At 38.3% G+C, this 14,492-nt stretch overlaps 3 protein-coding genes across 8 annotated transcripts; 1 reads left to right on the top strand and 2 right to left on the bottom strand.

Moving 5' to 3' along the window:
- Positions 1-1,469: 1,469 nt before the first annotated feature.
- Positions 1,470-4,213, top strand: LOC111804959 (14-3-3 protein 7-like). Of its 2 annotated transcripts, none has more exons than XM_023689806.1 (6): positions 1,470-1,762; positions 2,159-2,465; positions 2,794-2,881; positions 3,015-3,124; positions 3,217-3,365; positions 3,904-4,213. In XM_023689806.1, exons 1-6 carry the CDS (start codon positions 1,696-1,698, stop codon positions 3,936-3,938), a joined length of 756 nt encoding a protein of 251 aa, XP_023545574.1. In that variant the 5' UTR covers positions 1,470-1,695; the 3' UTR covers positions 3,939-4,213. The 2 variants fall into 2 exon arrangements, with proteins under 2 accessions (XP_023545574.1, XP_023545573.1); XM_023689805.1 differs by having other exon boundaries at positions 1,576-1,762; positions 3,907-4,213.
- Positions 4,214-4,840: 627 nt separating this feature from the next.
- LOC111804958 (putative aminoacrylate hydrolase RutD) lies at positions 4,841-7,826 on the bottom strand. The gene is made up of 4 exons (XM_023689804.1): positions 6,420-7,826; positions 6,211-6,303; positions 5,462-5,529; positions 4,841-5,360 (listed from the first exon to the last, which is right to left on the bottom strand). Exons 1-4 carry the CDS (start codon positions 7,053-7,055, stop codon positions 5,246-5,248), a joined length of 912 nt encoding a protein of 303 aa, XP_023545572.1. The 5' UTR covers positions 7,056-7,826; the 3' UTR covers positions 4,841-5,245.
- A 107-nt stretch (positions 7,827-7,933) lies between these two features.
- On the bottom strand, positions 7,934-12,452 carry LOC111804956. 5 transcript variants are annotated; one of them, XM_023689799.1, is made up of 9 exons: positions 12,172-12,452; positions 11,931-12,073; positions 11,691-11,831; positions 11,360-11,587; positions 10,608-10,818; positions 10,047-10,183; positions 9,389-9,469; positions 8,621-8,687; positions 7,934-8,534 (listed from the first exon to the last, which is right to left on the bottom strand). In XM_023689799.1, exons 1-9 carry the CDS (start codon positions 12,205-12,207, stop codon positions 8,226-8,228), a joined length of 1,353 nt encoding a protein of 450 aa, XP_023545567.1. In that variant the 5' UTR covers positions 12,208-12,452; the 3' UTR covers positions 7,934-8,225. The 5 variants fall into 5 exon arrangements, with proteins under 5 accessions (XP_023545567.1, XP_023545566.1, XP_023545568.1 ...); XM_023689798.1 differs by having other exon boundaries at positions 11,931-12,452; XM_023689800.1 differs by lacking the exon at positions 12,172-12,452 and having other exon boundaries at positions 11,691-11,827; positions 11,931-12,014.
- Between the last annotated feature and the right edge of the window lie 2,040 nt (positions 12,453-14,492).

Below are 14,492 nucleotides of genomic sequence, written 5' to 3'. Positions count from 1 at the left end.
TAACCAATATCGTAGTAGCTTTCGCATAGGCTAGCCATTTTGAGGTTAGACAACAAATTTAGTAGCAATAGCAATAACACATAACGAAGCATCAACAAGAACATATAACTCGTGTCGTATCTTGCAAAATTACAAAATCCCAAATGACTGATGTTTGCGTAAAACGAGAATTGTATGGGTACCATGGCAAAGATCGCTTAGTTTTGTTCATCTTTGGCGCAAGAGCGTCCGATCAATGAGCTATTACGCACTCTTTCAAGGGCGGTTGCTTCTAAGCAAACCTCCTGAGTGTCTCTGCACTCCTACCTCTATCATTCAGCGATCATTTAGGGGTCTTAGCTGGTGATCTTAGTTTTGTTCATCTTTGGCGCAAGAGCGTCCGATCAATGAGCTATTACGCACTCTTTCAAGGGCGGTTGCTTCTAAGCAAACCTCCTGAGTGTCTCTGCACTCCTACCTCTATCATTCAGCGATCATTTAGGGGTCTTAGCTGGTGATCTTAGTTTTGTTCATCTTTGGCGCAAGAGCGTCCGATCAATGAGCTATTACGCACTCTTTCAAGGGCGGTTGCTTCTAAGCAAACCTCCTGAGTGTCTCTGCACTCCTACCTCTATCATTCAGCGATCATTTAGGGGTCTTAGCTGGTGATCTTAGTTTTGTTCATCTTTGGCGCAAGAGCGTCCGATCAATGAGCTATTACGCACTCTTTCAAGGGCGGCTGCTTCTAAGCAAACCTCATGAGTGTCTCTGCACTCCTACCTCTATCATTCAGCGATCATTTAGGGGTCTTAGCTGGTGATCTGGGTTGTTTCAATCTCAACGATTAGCTAGTGATCCATATTGTTTTCATCTCAACGATGAAGCTTATTTCCAATCCTACCTCCTTTATCTCTGAGCGCTCATTTAGGGGTCTTAGCGGGTGATCCAGGATTCCATCTCAACGATGAAGCTTATCTCCCATCCTACCTCCTTTATCTCCGAGCGATCATTTAGGGGTCTTAGCTAGTGATCCGAGTTGTTTCCATCTCAACGGTTAGCTAGTGATCCATGTTGTTTCCATCTCAACGGTGAAGCTTATCCCCCATCGTCTCACTGGTTGACCTTGACCCATGTTATTTAAAGTAATGCTACTTAACACTAAATTTTAATAGTGGTTGTTAGAAATATCGAAGAAACTCGGTATAAAACTAAAATAATATTTTAGTAATTATTATTAGTTTTATAATTTGAAATTAAAAAGACTATATTGTTATATCTAGAAATTTGAAGGACAAATTATTAATTTGAATAAAAAGAAAAAGTGAGCTGAAAAGTATTTAACCTCGGGAGAAGTATTTGGACTTTTTCTTTTATTTTTAGTTTCGTTTTTCAACACCGACCCGGTTGACGTCACAGTCCCCCACACGGACCGTCACCAACGCCTTTGTCTTTTGGTCTCATTGCCTCCCATCACGCGGCTGACTCAACGGTGCCGCGATCCGACGGCTCTCCTCCTCCATCACGAGAATCAAGACCCTTCACCAAGTCCCAAACCCAATCCTCGCCGTCCACAACCCCCAGGATTCTCCACTACACTCCATCCACGAACTACAGTATATCAGGAAGCGGTTGTGTGGGAGGAAGAACGGGAAGAATCAAAAGCAAACCAGCCTCAATCGCATTTTTCGGATCGAGAAGTTCGTCAGAGCTCCGGCGATGGAGACGGAGAGGGAGAAGCTTGTTTACTTGGCCAGACTTGCAGAACAAGCAGAGAGATATGATGGTGCGTTACTTAAACCATTTTTTTTATCCTGCTTTTATCGAGTTTTAAATCTCCTTTTTCTGGATTCGTGGTGCGGTTTTGTTGATCTGGATAGTTTGCACGGTTAGGGTTTTGTTTATGATTTGAAACTTATCGGCGAACTTCTGTGATCGCTGTTTTAGTGTTAGAAACTTGAAACTACTTCGTCAAGATTTTGGAGTATCGCACTTCAGTTTACGAAGATAGAGCGAAGCGTTTCGTGTATATGCGGTGAATCGGCCGCTCTGTTTCTGTTAACATCCTTCTGTAATAGATGATATGAGACAATCGAAAATTGTTTGGGTTGAAGACGAGCTATACATAGTATCATCGTATTTTGTTTGGTTTGACACATAATTTCTTCTGGTTTTGTCTCAGAAATGGTGGAAATGATGAAGAGCGTCGCGAAGTTGGACGTAGAACTTACTGTGGAGGAGAGGAACCTGGTCTCTGTGGGATATAAGAACGTTATTGGGGCAAGAAGAGCCTCATGGCGTATTCTATCTTCTATTGAACAAAAGGAGGAAGGAAAGAAGAATGAGGCTAATGTGAAGAGGGTCAAGGAGTACAGGCAGAGGGTTGAAGATGAACTGGCGAGAATTTGCCAGGACATCTTATCAGTTGTTGACAAGCATCTCATTCCATCTTCATCCTCTGGCGAATCCAATGTTTTCTACTATAAGATGTGAGGATCATCATCATCTGCTTCTGTTTGTTTCCCTTAGTTTAGTTCTTCAGCTAGTTTTAAAATGGCATGAACTGGTAATGTTCTATTGAACATTGTTATACATTTTATTGAGTTTCTCTGCATCATTTACCTCATTTTTGAAATGAAGACGATGGCTTGATCTGCTACTTAGCAAGACATTATGTATCCTTCAATTTTCGTGAGTTTGCAGTCTGCATTGAGTATGTTTTATGCATCCATCCTGGTAAAGTATGCGTATGTATTCAGGTGTGCTTTTGTGAGCAAATCATTTTGAGTAATTTCCTTTACTTTTTTTCAAATGCAGGAAAGGGGATTATAATCGATACTTAGCGGAGTTTAAATCTGGCCAAGAACGCGAAGAAGCTGCAGACCAGTCGATGAAGGCCTATGAGGTAAGTTCAATTCTTTTTTGTTTCATGAAGCCTCTATATTTCGTTTCCATTTTCATCTGTCTCTCTTTTTTTCTCTTCAACTTTCCTATGTTTATTGTCGGATTAGTAATCGAAGTTTTAATTTCTGATGCAGTCTGCCTCAAGCATTGCAAGCTCTGATCTTCCTCCAACCCATCCAATCAGACTTGGCTTGGCGCTTAACTATTCTGTTTTCTACTATGAGATATTAAATTCCCCAGAGAGGTTGATTTTACTGATTTTACCTCTAAACTTTTCTGTTTTCTACTACAATATGCTGTTATCTCACCATCTCCAATATTATTATTGCTTGACAGGGCATGCCACCTTGCTAAACAAGCTTTTGATGATGCCATAGCTGAACTCGATGGCCTCAATGAAGAATCCTACAAGGATAGTACCCTCATCATGCAATTGCTGAGGGATAATCTCACGTTATGGACCTCAGATCTCCCAGAAGAGGGAGGTAGATTTCCATGAATCCTTTTTTCTTGTCCTTACCTACAATCGAGCTTCATTTGTTCTATATCGATAATTGAAACGGGCTTTTATGTGACACGTCTCAGTATAAATATATATTAGTCATAACTTTCTTAAAAGAATCACCTGAGGTTGGGGATTGTCGTGGTATATTTCATGAGAACTGTTTACAAGAACAATTTTTGTTTAATTTACGATAGGGTCCTATCCGCTAGCATCAGCTTCGATATATTGGCTAGTACCCGAAATGTATTTCATTTAGATACAAATTAGTTTTACTCTAATATAATTAGTGCTTGGGAGCTATTAGAAATTACCATGCTTTAAATGGAATTTCTTCTGGAAACTTTGTTCAAACTTTATCGACCTTTAGCGCTTTTGTTTAGTGTTTTTAAGAAACTCTGATACTAATTTTCTGTCGTAGTCCATGCGTGTTCAAGTTGGCACTTGAGCATTGTGCAGGCATTGGCTATGAATAAAATTTTTGTATACATTTGCAACCTAACCTTCTATTATAATTACCGCAGGCGAGCAATCTAAAGCTGCTGATGAACCTTGAGCAGAGGCACGATATTCGAACTCTTCGGTTAGTCGGGGACATCTGCTCTAAGTACTTGGAACAATTATTTACCACCTATATATTTGCAGCTAATTACTGTTGGCATGGTTCTAGGAGGCAGGGCATATAGCTGTGCCACTTTTCTTGCTTATTAGTAGTAGTGTACTAGAACAGTAATCTGTTATCACTTTGAACCATTACCTTTAAAAATTAAGTGAATCTGTTTAGTTTGAGAAATATTATCTACTTGATTGACTGATTTTACCTGGTTGCAATATTGTGCTTTAATATCTTTATATGTTCTCACAATCTTTTCTTGTTCATAGAAAGACTTTTGGAATAGAATAGGCTAACTATAGAACTCATGGTCTATTTTTTATGCTGGCCTTTGATCCAGTAGTCATCGGATGGAATTGTTCCATACATGAACAGTGGGGGGTTTTCCCACCTCGATTGGAGAGAGAAACGAAGCATTTCTTGTAAGGGTGTGGAAACCTCTCTCTAACAGACGTGTTTTTAAAACTGTGAGGCTGATGACTTTAAAACTGTGAGGCTGATGACTTTAAAACTGTGAGGCTGATGGCAACATGTAATGGCAACATGTAATGGGGAAGAGTGTACATATCTGCTAGCGGTGGGCTTGAGTTGTTACAAATGGTATCGGAGCCAGACATTAGACGGTGTGCCAGCGAGAACATTGGGTCTCCAAGAGAGGTGGATTGTAAGATCTCACATCGGTTGGAAAGAGGAACAAAACATTGCTTATAAGGGTGTGAAAACCTTTCCCTAACAGATAGGTTCTAAAACCATAAGGCTGACGGTGATACATAACGAGTCAAAGTAAACAATATCTGTTAGCGGGGGAGCCTGAGCTGTTATGAGTTTAATGCTCCAACACGTGAAACAGAAACATCTTTTGCACTTCCATTTTCACTCTCTTCGATAAGCAATAAAGAAATACTTTTAACTTCCAGGACATCTGAAACCAGTGGCACAGATTTTTGGTTATTAGCACATGGTTAAAGATCTCTAAGTCTGGAACTCCTTGGAAAATCGAGGCAAAATGGAAAATGCCAAAAGAATAAACCCTTTTAAGAAACTTAGTTGTTTAATGTGAGATTCGGACAAGTCGACCATTCGAGCTATGGTCGAGATAATAACTTCTCTAATTGTCAGCAGGTTCAAAATTTCTCCGCTTGTTTGTCGTACTATAAACGATCATTAGACCACTCCAGCTTTTGATGTTGTTTGAGTGTGTTTTCCTTGATGATGATGTTGTTTGTGAGCTTGAAGTGCCCAGGGGAGGCTTAAGAATAAAGCAGGAAAGAAACCAAATGGTTGAGAAACTCCTTGGGCTCCTCTGAGTTGAAGGCATGGCCTGCATTCTTGATAATCACAAGCGTAGCATTGTCCCCCAAATGCCTACTCCAAAGAGTGGCAAGCAAACACATTCATGATTTGGCTCTAAACTCAACAATATTTGATGTATCCTTTGCTTTGATTTAGGGAGTTGGAGTACTCACCGTTTCAATCTGTGACCCAATTCTAATGGAAATACTTCATCATGTTCTCCCCACAGTATCATCGTCCGCTGCAAACAAGTTTAAATTTTAGGTCTAAGTTCAAGGCATTGGAAAAATGTTAAATAGTTTTTGGTCTTTGAACGTTTAAAAGTATCTGATAATGGAATAAATCATTCGTTCAAATTTCAAAACTACTTGAAAGTTTGTGTTTATTTTATCCGTAAATTTTTAAAAGTGTCTAACGAGTCTCTAAACTTTTAATTTTGTGTCCAAATAGAACCCTGATTTTTAAAACGATCTAACAAATTATGTTGCAAAAAATTAATTCATATATCGATATGAATTTGATTATAAGTTCGATGACACTTATTTTATGCTTAGTAGATGGAAGAATTATAAATATCATAACATCAAAAACCTATTAGACATAAAATTGAAAATATTAAGATACAAAATTGAAAACACAAGAATCTATATATATTTTTTTTTTTAAGTTTATGGACTTATTAGACATTTTTTTTTAAGTACGACACAAACTTCACAAAAACTAAATTTGTAATTTAAAAATGGCTTACTTGACTCTTAAAGCATAAAACGACTAAACTTTTCGAACCTTCCTGAGTTCACTTAAAACAAATAATCTAATATAATCATACCGAGTTCACTTAAAACAAACAATTTAATATAATCGTTCACTTAAAACAAACAATCAAATGTAATCATAATCGAAGAGAGTGAAGGCTTATGACCTGGTGAATCTTGGGAAGGTCTGAAAGCTTTCTTCCTTTGGGGATAGTTCGAATCAGCTCTCTCTTTTCATCAATATGGTCCAAACACATTGACTACCACAAAGCTCAAAGATAAAACTAATCAAATTAACATAAAAATGAGATTGTTACTTACAAAACTATAAGTTTATAAAGTATGATATTCGCATAGCTTAAAATTCATGCCTTACCTCAATAAAATCATTGAGCAAACAAGAAGGCATCAGCCGCATCGGCGGTGGCCGGAAAAACGAGTAACCCACCAACTGTTTAAGCTTCTCTGGCTTTTGGGGCACCAAAATGGCTATGGCCTCCTCCAAATCAGACACTCTCAACAACCCATCTTTGAAATCCTTCTCTTCCACACAAACCCCAGCGCAACAAATCACCACTTTCTCCACCATATCAGGGCACAGCGCCGCCATGCTATACCCAACAAACCCCCCATAGCTGAGCCCCACCAAACTGAGCTTCCCCACCGAGTTAGCCTCCATAACTCGGATTAGACACTGAGCTTGAAACCACTCTGTTCTGTCGGGGTTTGTGGAGAAGGAGTCGCCAAAGAAGATCAAATCAGGCACGTAGAGATTGAAATGAGGGACAAGGGTAGCAATGGAATCCCCCCATTGCCAAAGTGCATTAGCCCCAATTCCATGGATTAGCAGCAGATTGGGCTTGGAGTGAAGTGGGTTATTGGGGACCCAGCAGTGTACTGTGGTGCCGTCGTTGAGATCTGTAATGGTGGATCGGAGGCCGCATTTGGTGAAGCGATGGCGATGGTACCAATTCTTGGTCTCTGTGATGCTGAAGAAGAAACACCTTGTCATTTGAGGAACATCAAAAACAAAAATCAGAATCAGAATCAGAATCCAAATCCAATCAATGAAGACTCAGATTCAAGAACCCAAAAGTGTTTCAACGTGATAAGCATGTTGTGAAAGGCCCATGCTTCCTGTTGTTATGATAACTTCCATTTAAAGTATTTGTGGAAATTGGAGTAGGAGAAGTTGATATTGATGGCTATGAAGGAGTGGGTGAGAGGCTCTGTAAATGGTGAGCCATTCGTTTAAGGAATTTTTTCCAGTTGTAATTTGTAAAGAGATAACTTCCAAGGCGACCCATCTACTTTGGTGGTGGCAAAGGATCCTCCATTGGAACTCCAGACCTGTCTCAATCATTGAGAAGACAAACAAATCAGCATAAAAGCATGTGCTCATTTTGTATTGGTTCCACTCCAAAAAAAAAAAAAAAAAGAGGATTTACCTGAAAAATAAATAATATTTAAACTACAATTTATTTATTCAGAGTACGAAGTTACTAAACTTGATAATTTAGACCCTATAAGTTAGAAACTTTGGATTTACCTGATCTAGGGAGATCATTGTGTGGTTTTGTGCTATAAGAGCTTCTCCCAAGTTAAGACCTATGGATCATGATGATATTGTTGTCTACTTCCATCACTAGTTGGTGTTTGTGTTTCATATGGACTAGGACTACACTACAAGGTATGGTTCTCTCAAGCCATTAGAGAAATAATCTCTGGTTACGTTGGGAGTGAAAACTCTCTCCCAACGCCAATTTAACACGACGTTGGGACTCGAGAGAGATGCCTTCTCCCAACGCTAGCCACTCGCTACCATGAGCTACACCATATGAGGGCTACATAGGTTATCATAACATACCGTTGAAGCTGAGCTTTGGGAGATTTGAATAGAACTACCTGTCTCATTATAGATCATGTTCTTGTTCAGATTATCCGCTACAACGGCCACATTGAACCCCAGCGAAATCTTCAAAATAAAGTGGGGCCTAAGTGGAATAATGTTGCAAGAATTACATCTTCATATGATGCATCATGTGGTCAAAACGATTGCATGCTAATTAATTCTATAGTAGGTAATGATCACCTAACACTAAGATACTATGTAGTATGAAAATTCTTGACCTAACATTACACAGATTTGGCACATTAAAATCCAGTGTAGTATGAAGCTCTTTTAATCTTGCTTGCCGTTCTTGCAGCGTGGTGTTTCACAGGGGGGTGGGGGCACACCAAAAACCCAATCAAGCACGTTCAAATACTTGGATCGAAATACCTCCCTTTCCTGAGCATAGCAGTGCATTATAATGGAGGTTGATAAGCTGAAAACTATCACATCCGCTCTCTTGAAATTCAACGATGGTGGTAAGTATCCCAAGTCTGTCATGCAGCTGAAGAAGCTCTCGATACCTCTTGCAAGGCAATAGAGTGAGATTTCAATCCTCCTGCTCTTCTTCTCAATGGCCAGAGCCAAACCCGTTAAGAACTGCTCAAAAAGCATGATTTTTTCAGACCTTAACAAATGCTCTTGCTCTACCTAAAATTAATTGTAAAGAATTGTTGAAGCTATACCGTTGCCACTGCAACCAATGGAACGTTTATTTTCTGGAAAGTCCTTGCGGTCAGGCATGTCCATATCCTGAAAAGTAGGTGGAAAACTTGATGTATTAGAGCTAGAGGCTAATGTGTTTAACTGAACTCATAATAACTCCCACAAAGTGAAACTTTGAAGTGGCTTGAAAATCTTTTTGAGAGGCCAAAGGGAAAAGTTAAGGCTTTTAATTGCGGAATCAAGAACCTCCAAGCTCATCTAATATTGATATACTATCCGGTATCGAGTTTTGCAATCACAAAGAGAATGAACGATATAGTTTATAGTTTCAGCTTTCGGTCTATAGTAATTTGGTTGGAGTCTAGTTAAAGAACACTTCACAGCTTACTCGTAGTTTATGCTTCAGGATACAGTTTTTGAATAGCCAAAGGTAAATTTATGAACACAACTATGTTTTGTTCCCTGCCAATCTATGAAAACATACCAACTAAATAAAAACAATTCCCATCACCATGGTTTATGCCTGTAATTATTTCTTTTCACAAAATTAATATGCATCGAAACCTTTCCAGCAAATATTAGAAGACTCCATACAGCAACACCAGCCAGCTTTTCTCTTTGAAAACAATGATACAAATTATTATATCCTATCCATTAACTTAATATTTTGAGAGACATTTTATCAAGTCTTAAAGCGAAACGAGAAGTTTCACAGAAAAAGTGGAAGAAAATAGTAACGACAAGAATAGAAGCCAATTCACTAGAATATAGGGGGAAGAGATACTAACCAAGCAGACGCACAATATACAGAAAGGAACAGACTTGATCTAGCAGTTCCAAGAAGCCCTCTTGCTAAAATTTCGTATGGCCTGAACAAAAGGTTATCCATCGGAATCATGGAAATTCAGAAATACAACATAACGGTTGGAAAAAGGCAGCCAGAAAAGTCATCTCAATAAGTAAATATTCCGTAACAATCTTCCAGGGCAAGATTATATCCGCCAAACAGAGAGGTAATCTAATTAGTTGTTCAACTATGAATGAATCAAACAACCATATAAGCCAGGAACTGTATCCTGCATGTTTGAATGTTCAATGTGAAACCCAATAAAACGTTTTTCCACCGAAAGGTTTGTATCAGTAAATTTTCATTCTTCTTGAATATTATTTGTGACGAAGGTGTAAAAAGAGTCGGGAAAAAAACCCTCATTTGCTCATGAAATAAAATCATAAGAAGGCACTCGAGTAACTAGTGAGTTTAACTCCATATCCTGGAAATTATTAAGTGGCCTATTTATGACATAATCGGTAATCTAGTCAATCTTTCAACCAGACCAAGCGGTGGAAATATAAAACCTAACGTGAAATCATTACTTCTAATTCTAAACTGAACCAACACATTTCACAATATGAATAAATCAACTGATATTCAAATTGAAATATTACCTATTCATGAGACCTTGACGATGAACTATTAGGGCTGGGATAAGATATACAGGGAGATAAACCGGCAACGCTCTTTTGTATCCTTGAATGATAAAGGAAAGAAAATGGCCACCACATGATTGATTTCCATGTATAATCTGTATTAAGAAAATAAAGAATTCTCAAAGACTAAAGATATTAAAATCGAAAGATAATTGCAAATAGTTGGGGTAAACTCTCAAAAGTACATCTCACTTTTCTAAGCAGGATGCTTGATAATCATTTCATGCTACAGATATCTAGTTATCATCACAATTGACTCCTACAATTTGGGAGAGCACAAAATGAACTAGATAAATTCTATGCAACGCCTTGGTACAAGCCTCCAAGTGGAACGATTTATTACATAATCTTTGTTTTCTCAAAATATTAGCCTCCGCCCACCCCAAGAATTTACACATTAAGTGCCAACATCTTTCGTGCGACACATAAGGAACAACTAATTTTACTTACAAAAAACAAAGAATTTCATTTTTTTTTTCTTGATGAACAGAGATTAACACAAAATAGATAAATATATACCGTGCATGGAGTCTTCATTCCCGGATCTAGTTTGACGTGAGCACCCTTAGTCTGGTAGTACTTTTCTATCGCATTAAATTTATTAGGAGAAGGCATGCCTAATATAAAACTCTTTAAACCTTCCAAGATTACAGTATCCTTTCCACCATGAGTATTGAGAAAGGACCTAAACGATGGTGGTAAGCTATCTTGCTTTAACACATAAGCAGACCTGAAAATGATTCCCCTAATTAACTCCCTGCTATTATAATCAGTAATCACTTCTTATAGATACTAAAAGAAATAGCACAAAATAGCTTCATACACCAGCAAATAGTAGAAAAGTACCGAATGTTTCATCTGGGTGATAAAGAAATGACTAATATATTTCATCTAGTTGTTGGCCAGAACTTTTGGTTTGTGAACCTTTAATTAGATTAGAATTCCAAGAAAGCTTATTACGCTTTCAGCTGCATTCAATCCAAAAATTCATTTTGTTCGACTGTTACATTATTAGTACATAACTATGACAATACAAGTCATTCACTGGTTTTTCATCTGCTTGCTTGCGTTTGCTTTAGTGTACTAAGGATCAGATGTAGTGATTTGCGGGCTAGAAGCTAAATTAATGATTCAGACACTACGATCATGTAGGAAAACATGCAACGGGATGAGTAAAGCTTAAAACGGGAAATTGACAATATTATAGAACACTCTAGACCTATTTTATTTGAATTAGCAGCGAAATATGGTAGGGCAGAAACATTTCTTACAAGATTTGCGAAGAGGAGAGGCACATGAGGAAGATGTCACCATATGACCATGTGAGAGGCTTACAAATATGCCCGAGCCGCTTGCTTTCAATCCCACAGCGCGATGCCAAGACCGCAGCACGCATAAAAATGTAGATAGCCAAGGTCTTATGTTGCGTATTTAATCCAGTCAGAAGCATCGATGGCCCAGCTAATGCTCCCGCTACTAGAGCCCTCCATCTTGCAGTCCTGAACTACAAGAGAACACTAAAACAATCAAAAGGATAACAAAAATATAATCAAGAAACAGATAAGATTTAGGATTACAAGATCAGAATAGAAAAGAGTATACCTCCGGTGGCCTGCCAGATTGCCTATGATCTCATCGATGGAAACGAATGTACCAGCAAAGGTTCCAAGAAAGAGACCGTATCTCAAAGTCTCCTTCAAAGCCATGGAAACCGCATCTCGATTCGTAATCACTCCTTTCTTCCTAAACCAAACATAATCCAGTAACACACTTGTTTACAGCAAAAATAAAGGCACGATAGCACGCAGATGAACTTCACAACCAATTTTCAAACAACCATACCCGAGGGAGGCCAAGGCCTTTCTCCGCTTCAATCCAGCGAGGACAGAGAAGAGAGAGAGTCCACCTTTGAGACCAGCTCCGATTGTGAAGCCTTTAGCAGAAGCAACAAGGATCCGCCATAGCTTTCCCGACTCTCTCAACCGCTTCGAATCAGACCATAGAGAAGAGGAAGAACATGAAAACGCCGGCAAAGAAGATAAATCCGCTGAACCACAGCCACAATGATCACAATAAGAATCACCTGATTTACAGTTGCCAACTGCTCTGACATCCCCATTCTCTTTAGCAAGACATGCACATCCGCCGTCGGCAACGAAGCATCCGACGGCAGACGGCGACATGATGCTCTGCGACCGTGAATTGAGTGGGCAGAGGAAGTGAGATCCCAAATGCAGCCGGAAGGAATTGGCGGATAAAACAGAGCAGCTTTGCGCTTATTTCTTAAGCACGAATTAACGTTGAATCCCAATGAGTTTCCGACTCTCAACCCATTTTTCACTTTTTCCTCTCTTTTTCTTCTTCTTCTTCGCTTTCTCTATTTATTATGCGTTTAAATGGAGGGAAAATAATGGCATAAATCACCAATTATTTAAATCTGTATTAATAAAAATATTTTAAAACTTTTAATACTGTATTTCACTAATATTCTTTAAAAAATTAAAAATATCATTTTCTATTCAAATTATATTTAAAAAATACTCATAGAATTATTTCCCAGTTTTTTTTAATTTTTTTTTATAATATAAATTTTAGGATTAATTTTAAAAGTTTATAAATTTTATTTTCTTTTTAAGTCTGTATCCTGCTGAAGATAAGGTAACATTGTAATTCTTGTTCAAAAAACAAACCGAATGCATTTGAGTTATTGGCTCGACCAATCTGACAACATTCATGAATCGTTTGTTCAATTGTCTTGAAGACACGGTTTTGTATCACGGTGAAATTAAAGTAATACTATGATTCTTGCTCAAAAAAAACAGATTGAAAGCTTTTGAGTTATTGACTTGATCAACTTGACCGCATTCCTGAACTATCTTAGAACCGGTTGCAAAAGGGTACTCGTTCTAGTTGCCTGGACTTGCATTTGAAGATACCAATGGAGTTAGTATTCCTCACTTACAAACCGATGATCATTCCCTAAATTAGTCGATGTGGGACTTCCATCATCCAACAACTTCAAATGGCTATGTCACTCCTTCATCACAAGCTCTAACTGGTCCCCGATAGCATCGGACAAAAACCCGCCGTCAGCAATACGAGGTGTCATGGTTATTCTTGTCTAAAGCGTGTTGCCTATGATCATATGGTCGTTGTATGCCAAACCCTTTGTGTTGTTTCTTTTTGTATTCTCTAAGTGTGATGTTTCGGTGCAATCATGTCTACGTTTGGTATACATGAAATGCCTCACAATGTACTCTAGGACGATGTGACTACTCGTCAATTATTTTTATTCGGAGTCATATATATCTAAGTTGTTGTATTGTCTTCTTTGCTTGCTAACTCATAACATTGCTTTCTTCATTTTTCTTTTTTCTTAAAGCGAGGTCATAGGTTTGGGTATACGTCGGCCGGTAGAAGGTGACACGATTTCGCGTTGGCTGACTCATTCAGTGGTAAGAGTGAGTGCCACACAATTGCTTGCAAACGTCCCGTGAGAGTGCGATTATGACACAAGACTTCTTCCACCACCACAAAACTCCAAATAACACAGGTTGATCTTGATGACAGAACGAGGCATTTGAACAGTGGAAGAAGAAAGAAGGTTGTGTTCGATACTCGAAGTTCAATAAGTTTTGTTGTGTTCAGTTGTGGAGGCCACGTCATACGTCAATTAGAGAAAAGAGCCCAACTCCCTAGGAGACGGGTTAGGGTGTTCCACTGGCTGAAATGCACCCTGTTGAGTCAATGGAGTCAAAGCTGAGCTACACGAGAGATCTTTCACACATTTATTTAACATGCGCTAAGCCTCCTTCAAATGGGACGAAAAATTTCCGTTATAATAGAAAAAGAAGCTATAGATACTACTGATACAATGTTCAAACGGACCTGACAGTGATTTGAAACAAGAAACCGGACCTAATCATTACCACACTCGTTTCAAATCTGAACAACGTGAAGTTGTTGAAAGGTAGATACAATATTTATCAGCTCACATGATTTTCGTTTATTGTTAACTAAATTTAATTATTTCTAAAATTAAAACCTACCCCAATTCATATATTAATTCTTCAACTGCCCTCTTTTTTCTTTAATTTAATTTATTTTAAAACTTTAATTTTGTGGTCAGGGCTTCACCACATTTAATATTTTATTTTTCTAATTAAATATTTTCTTTCCCTTATAGTTTTTCATCATTAATTGTATCCAAATATAGCTTCTTTTTTTTTTTTTTCTTTTAAATCTCGAGCGCTCTCGCTACCCACCTACCTATCTGTTGGTGCTCGTAACTTGATCGAAAGCTAATAAATACATGCCCGTCTCGAGTAGTCCGTAAATTATTTAGTAATTTTTTTTCTACCGTTGATGACGTTTGAATTCTATGTTTCACGCTTTACATTTTAA

This window comes from Cucurbita pepo, chromosome LG11 (assembly GCF_002806865.2).
Source record: "Cucurbita pepo subsp. pepo cultivar mu-cu-16 chromosome LG11, ASM280686v2, whole genome shotgun sequence".
Taxonomy (NCBI): domain Eukaryota; kingdom Viridiplantae; phylum Streptophyta; class Magnoliopsida; order Cucurbitales; family Cucurbitaceae; genus Cucurbita; species Cucurbita pepo.
The sequence above is the reverse complement of the archived record's forward strand: the minus strand, read 5'-3'. Positions and strand labels throughout refer to the sequence as shown.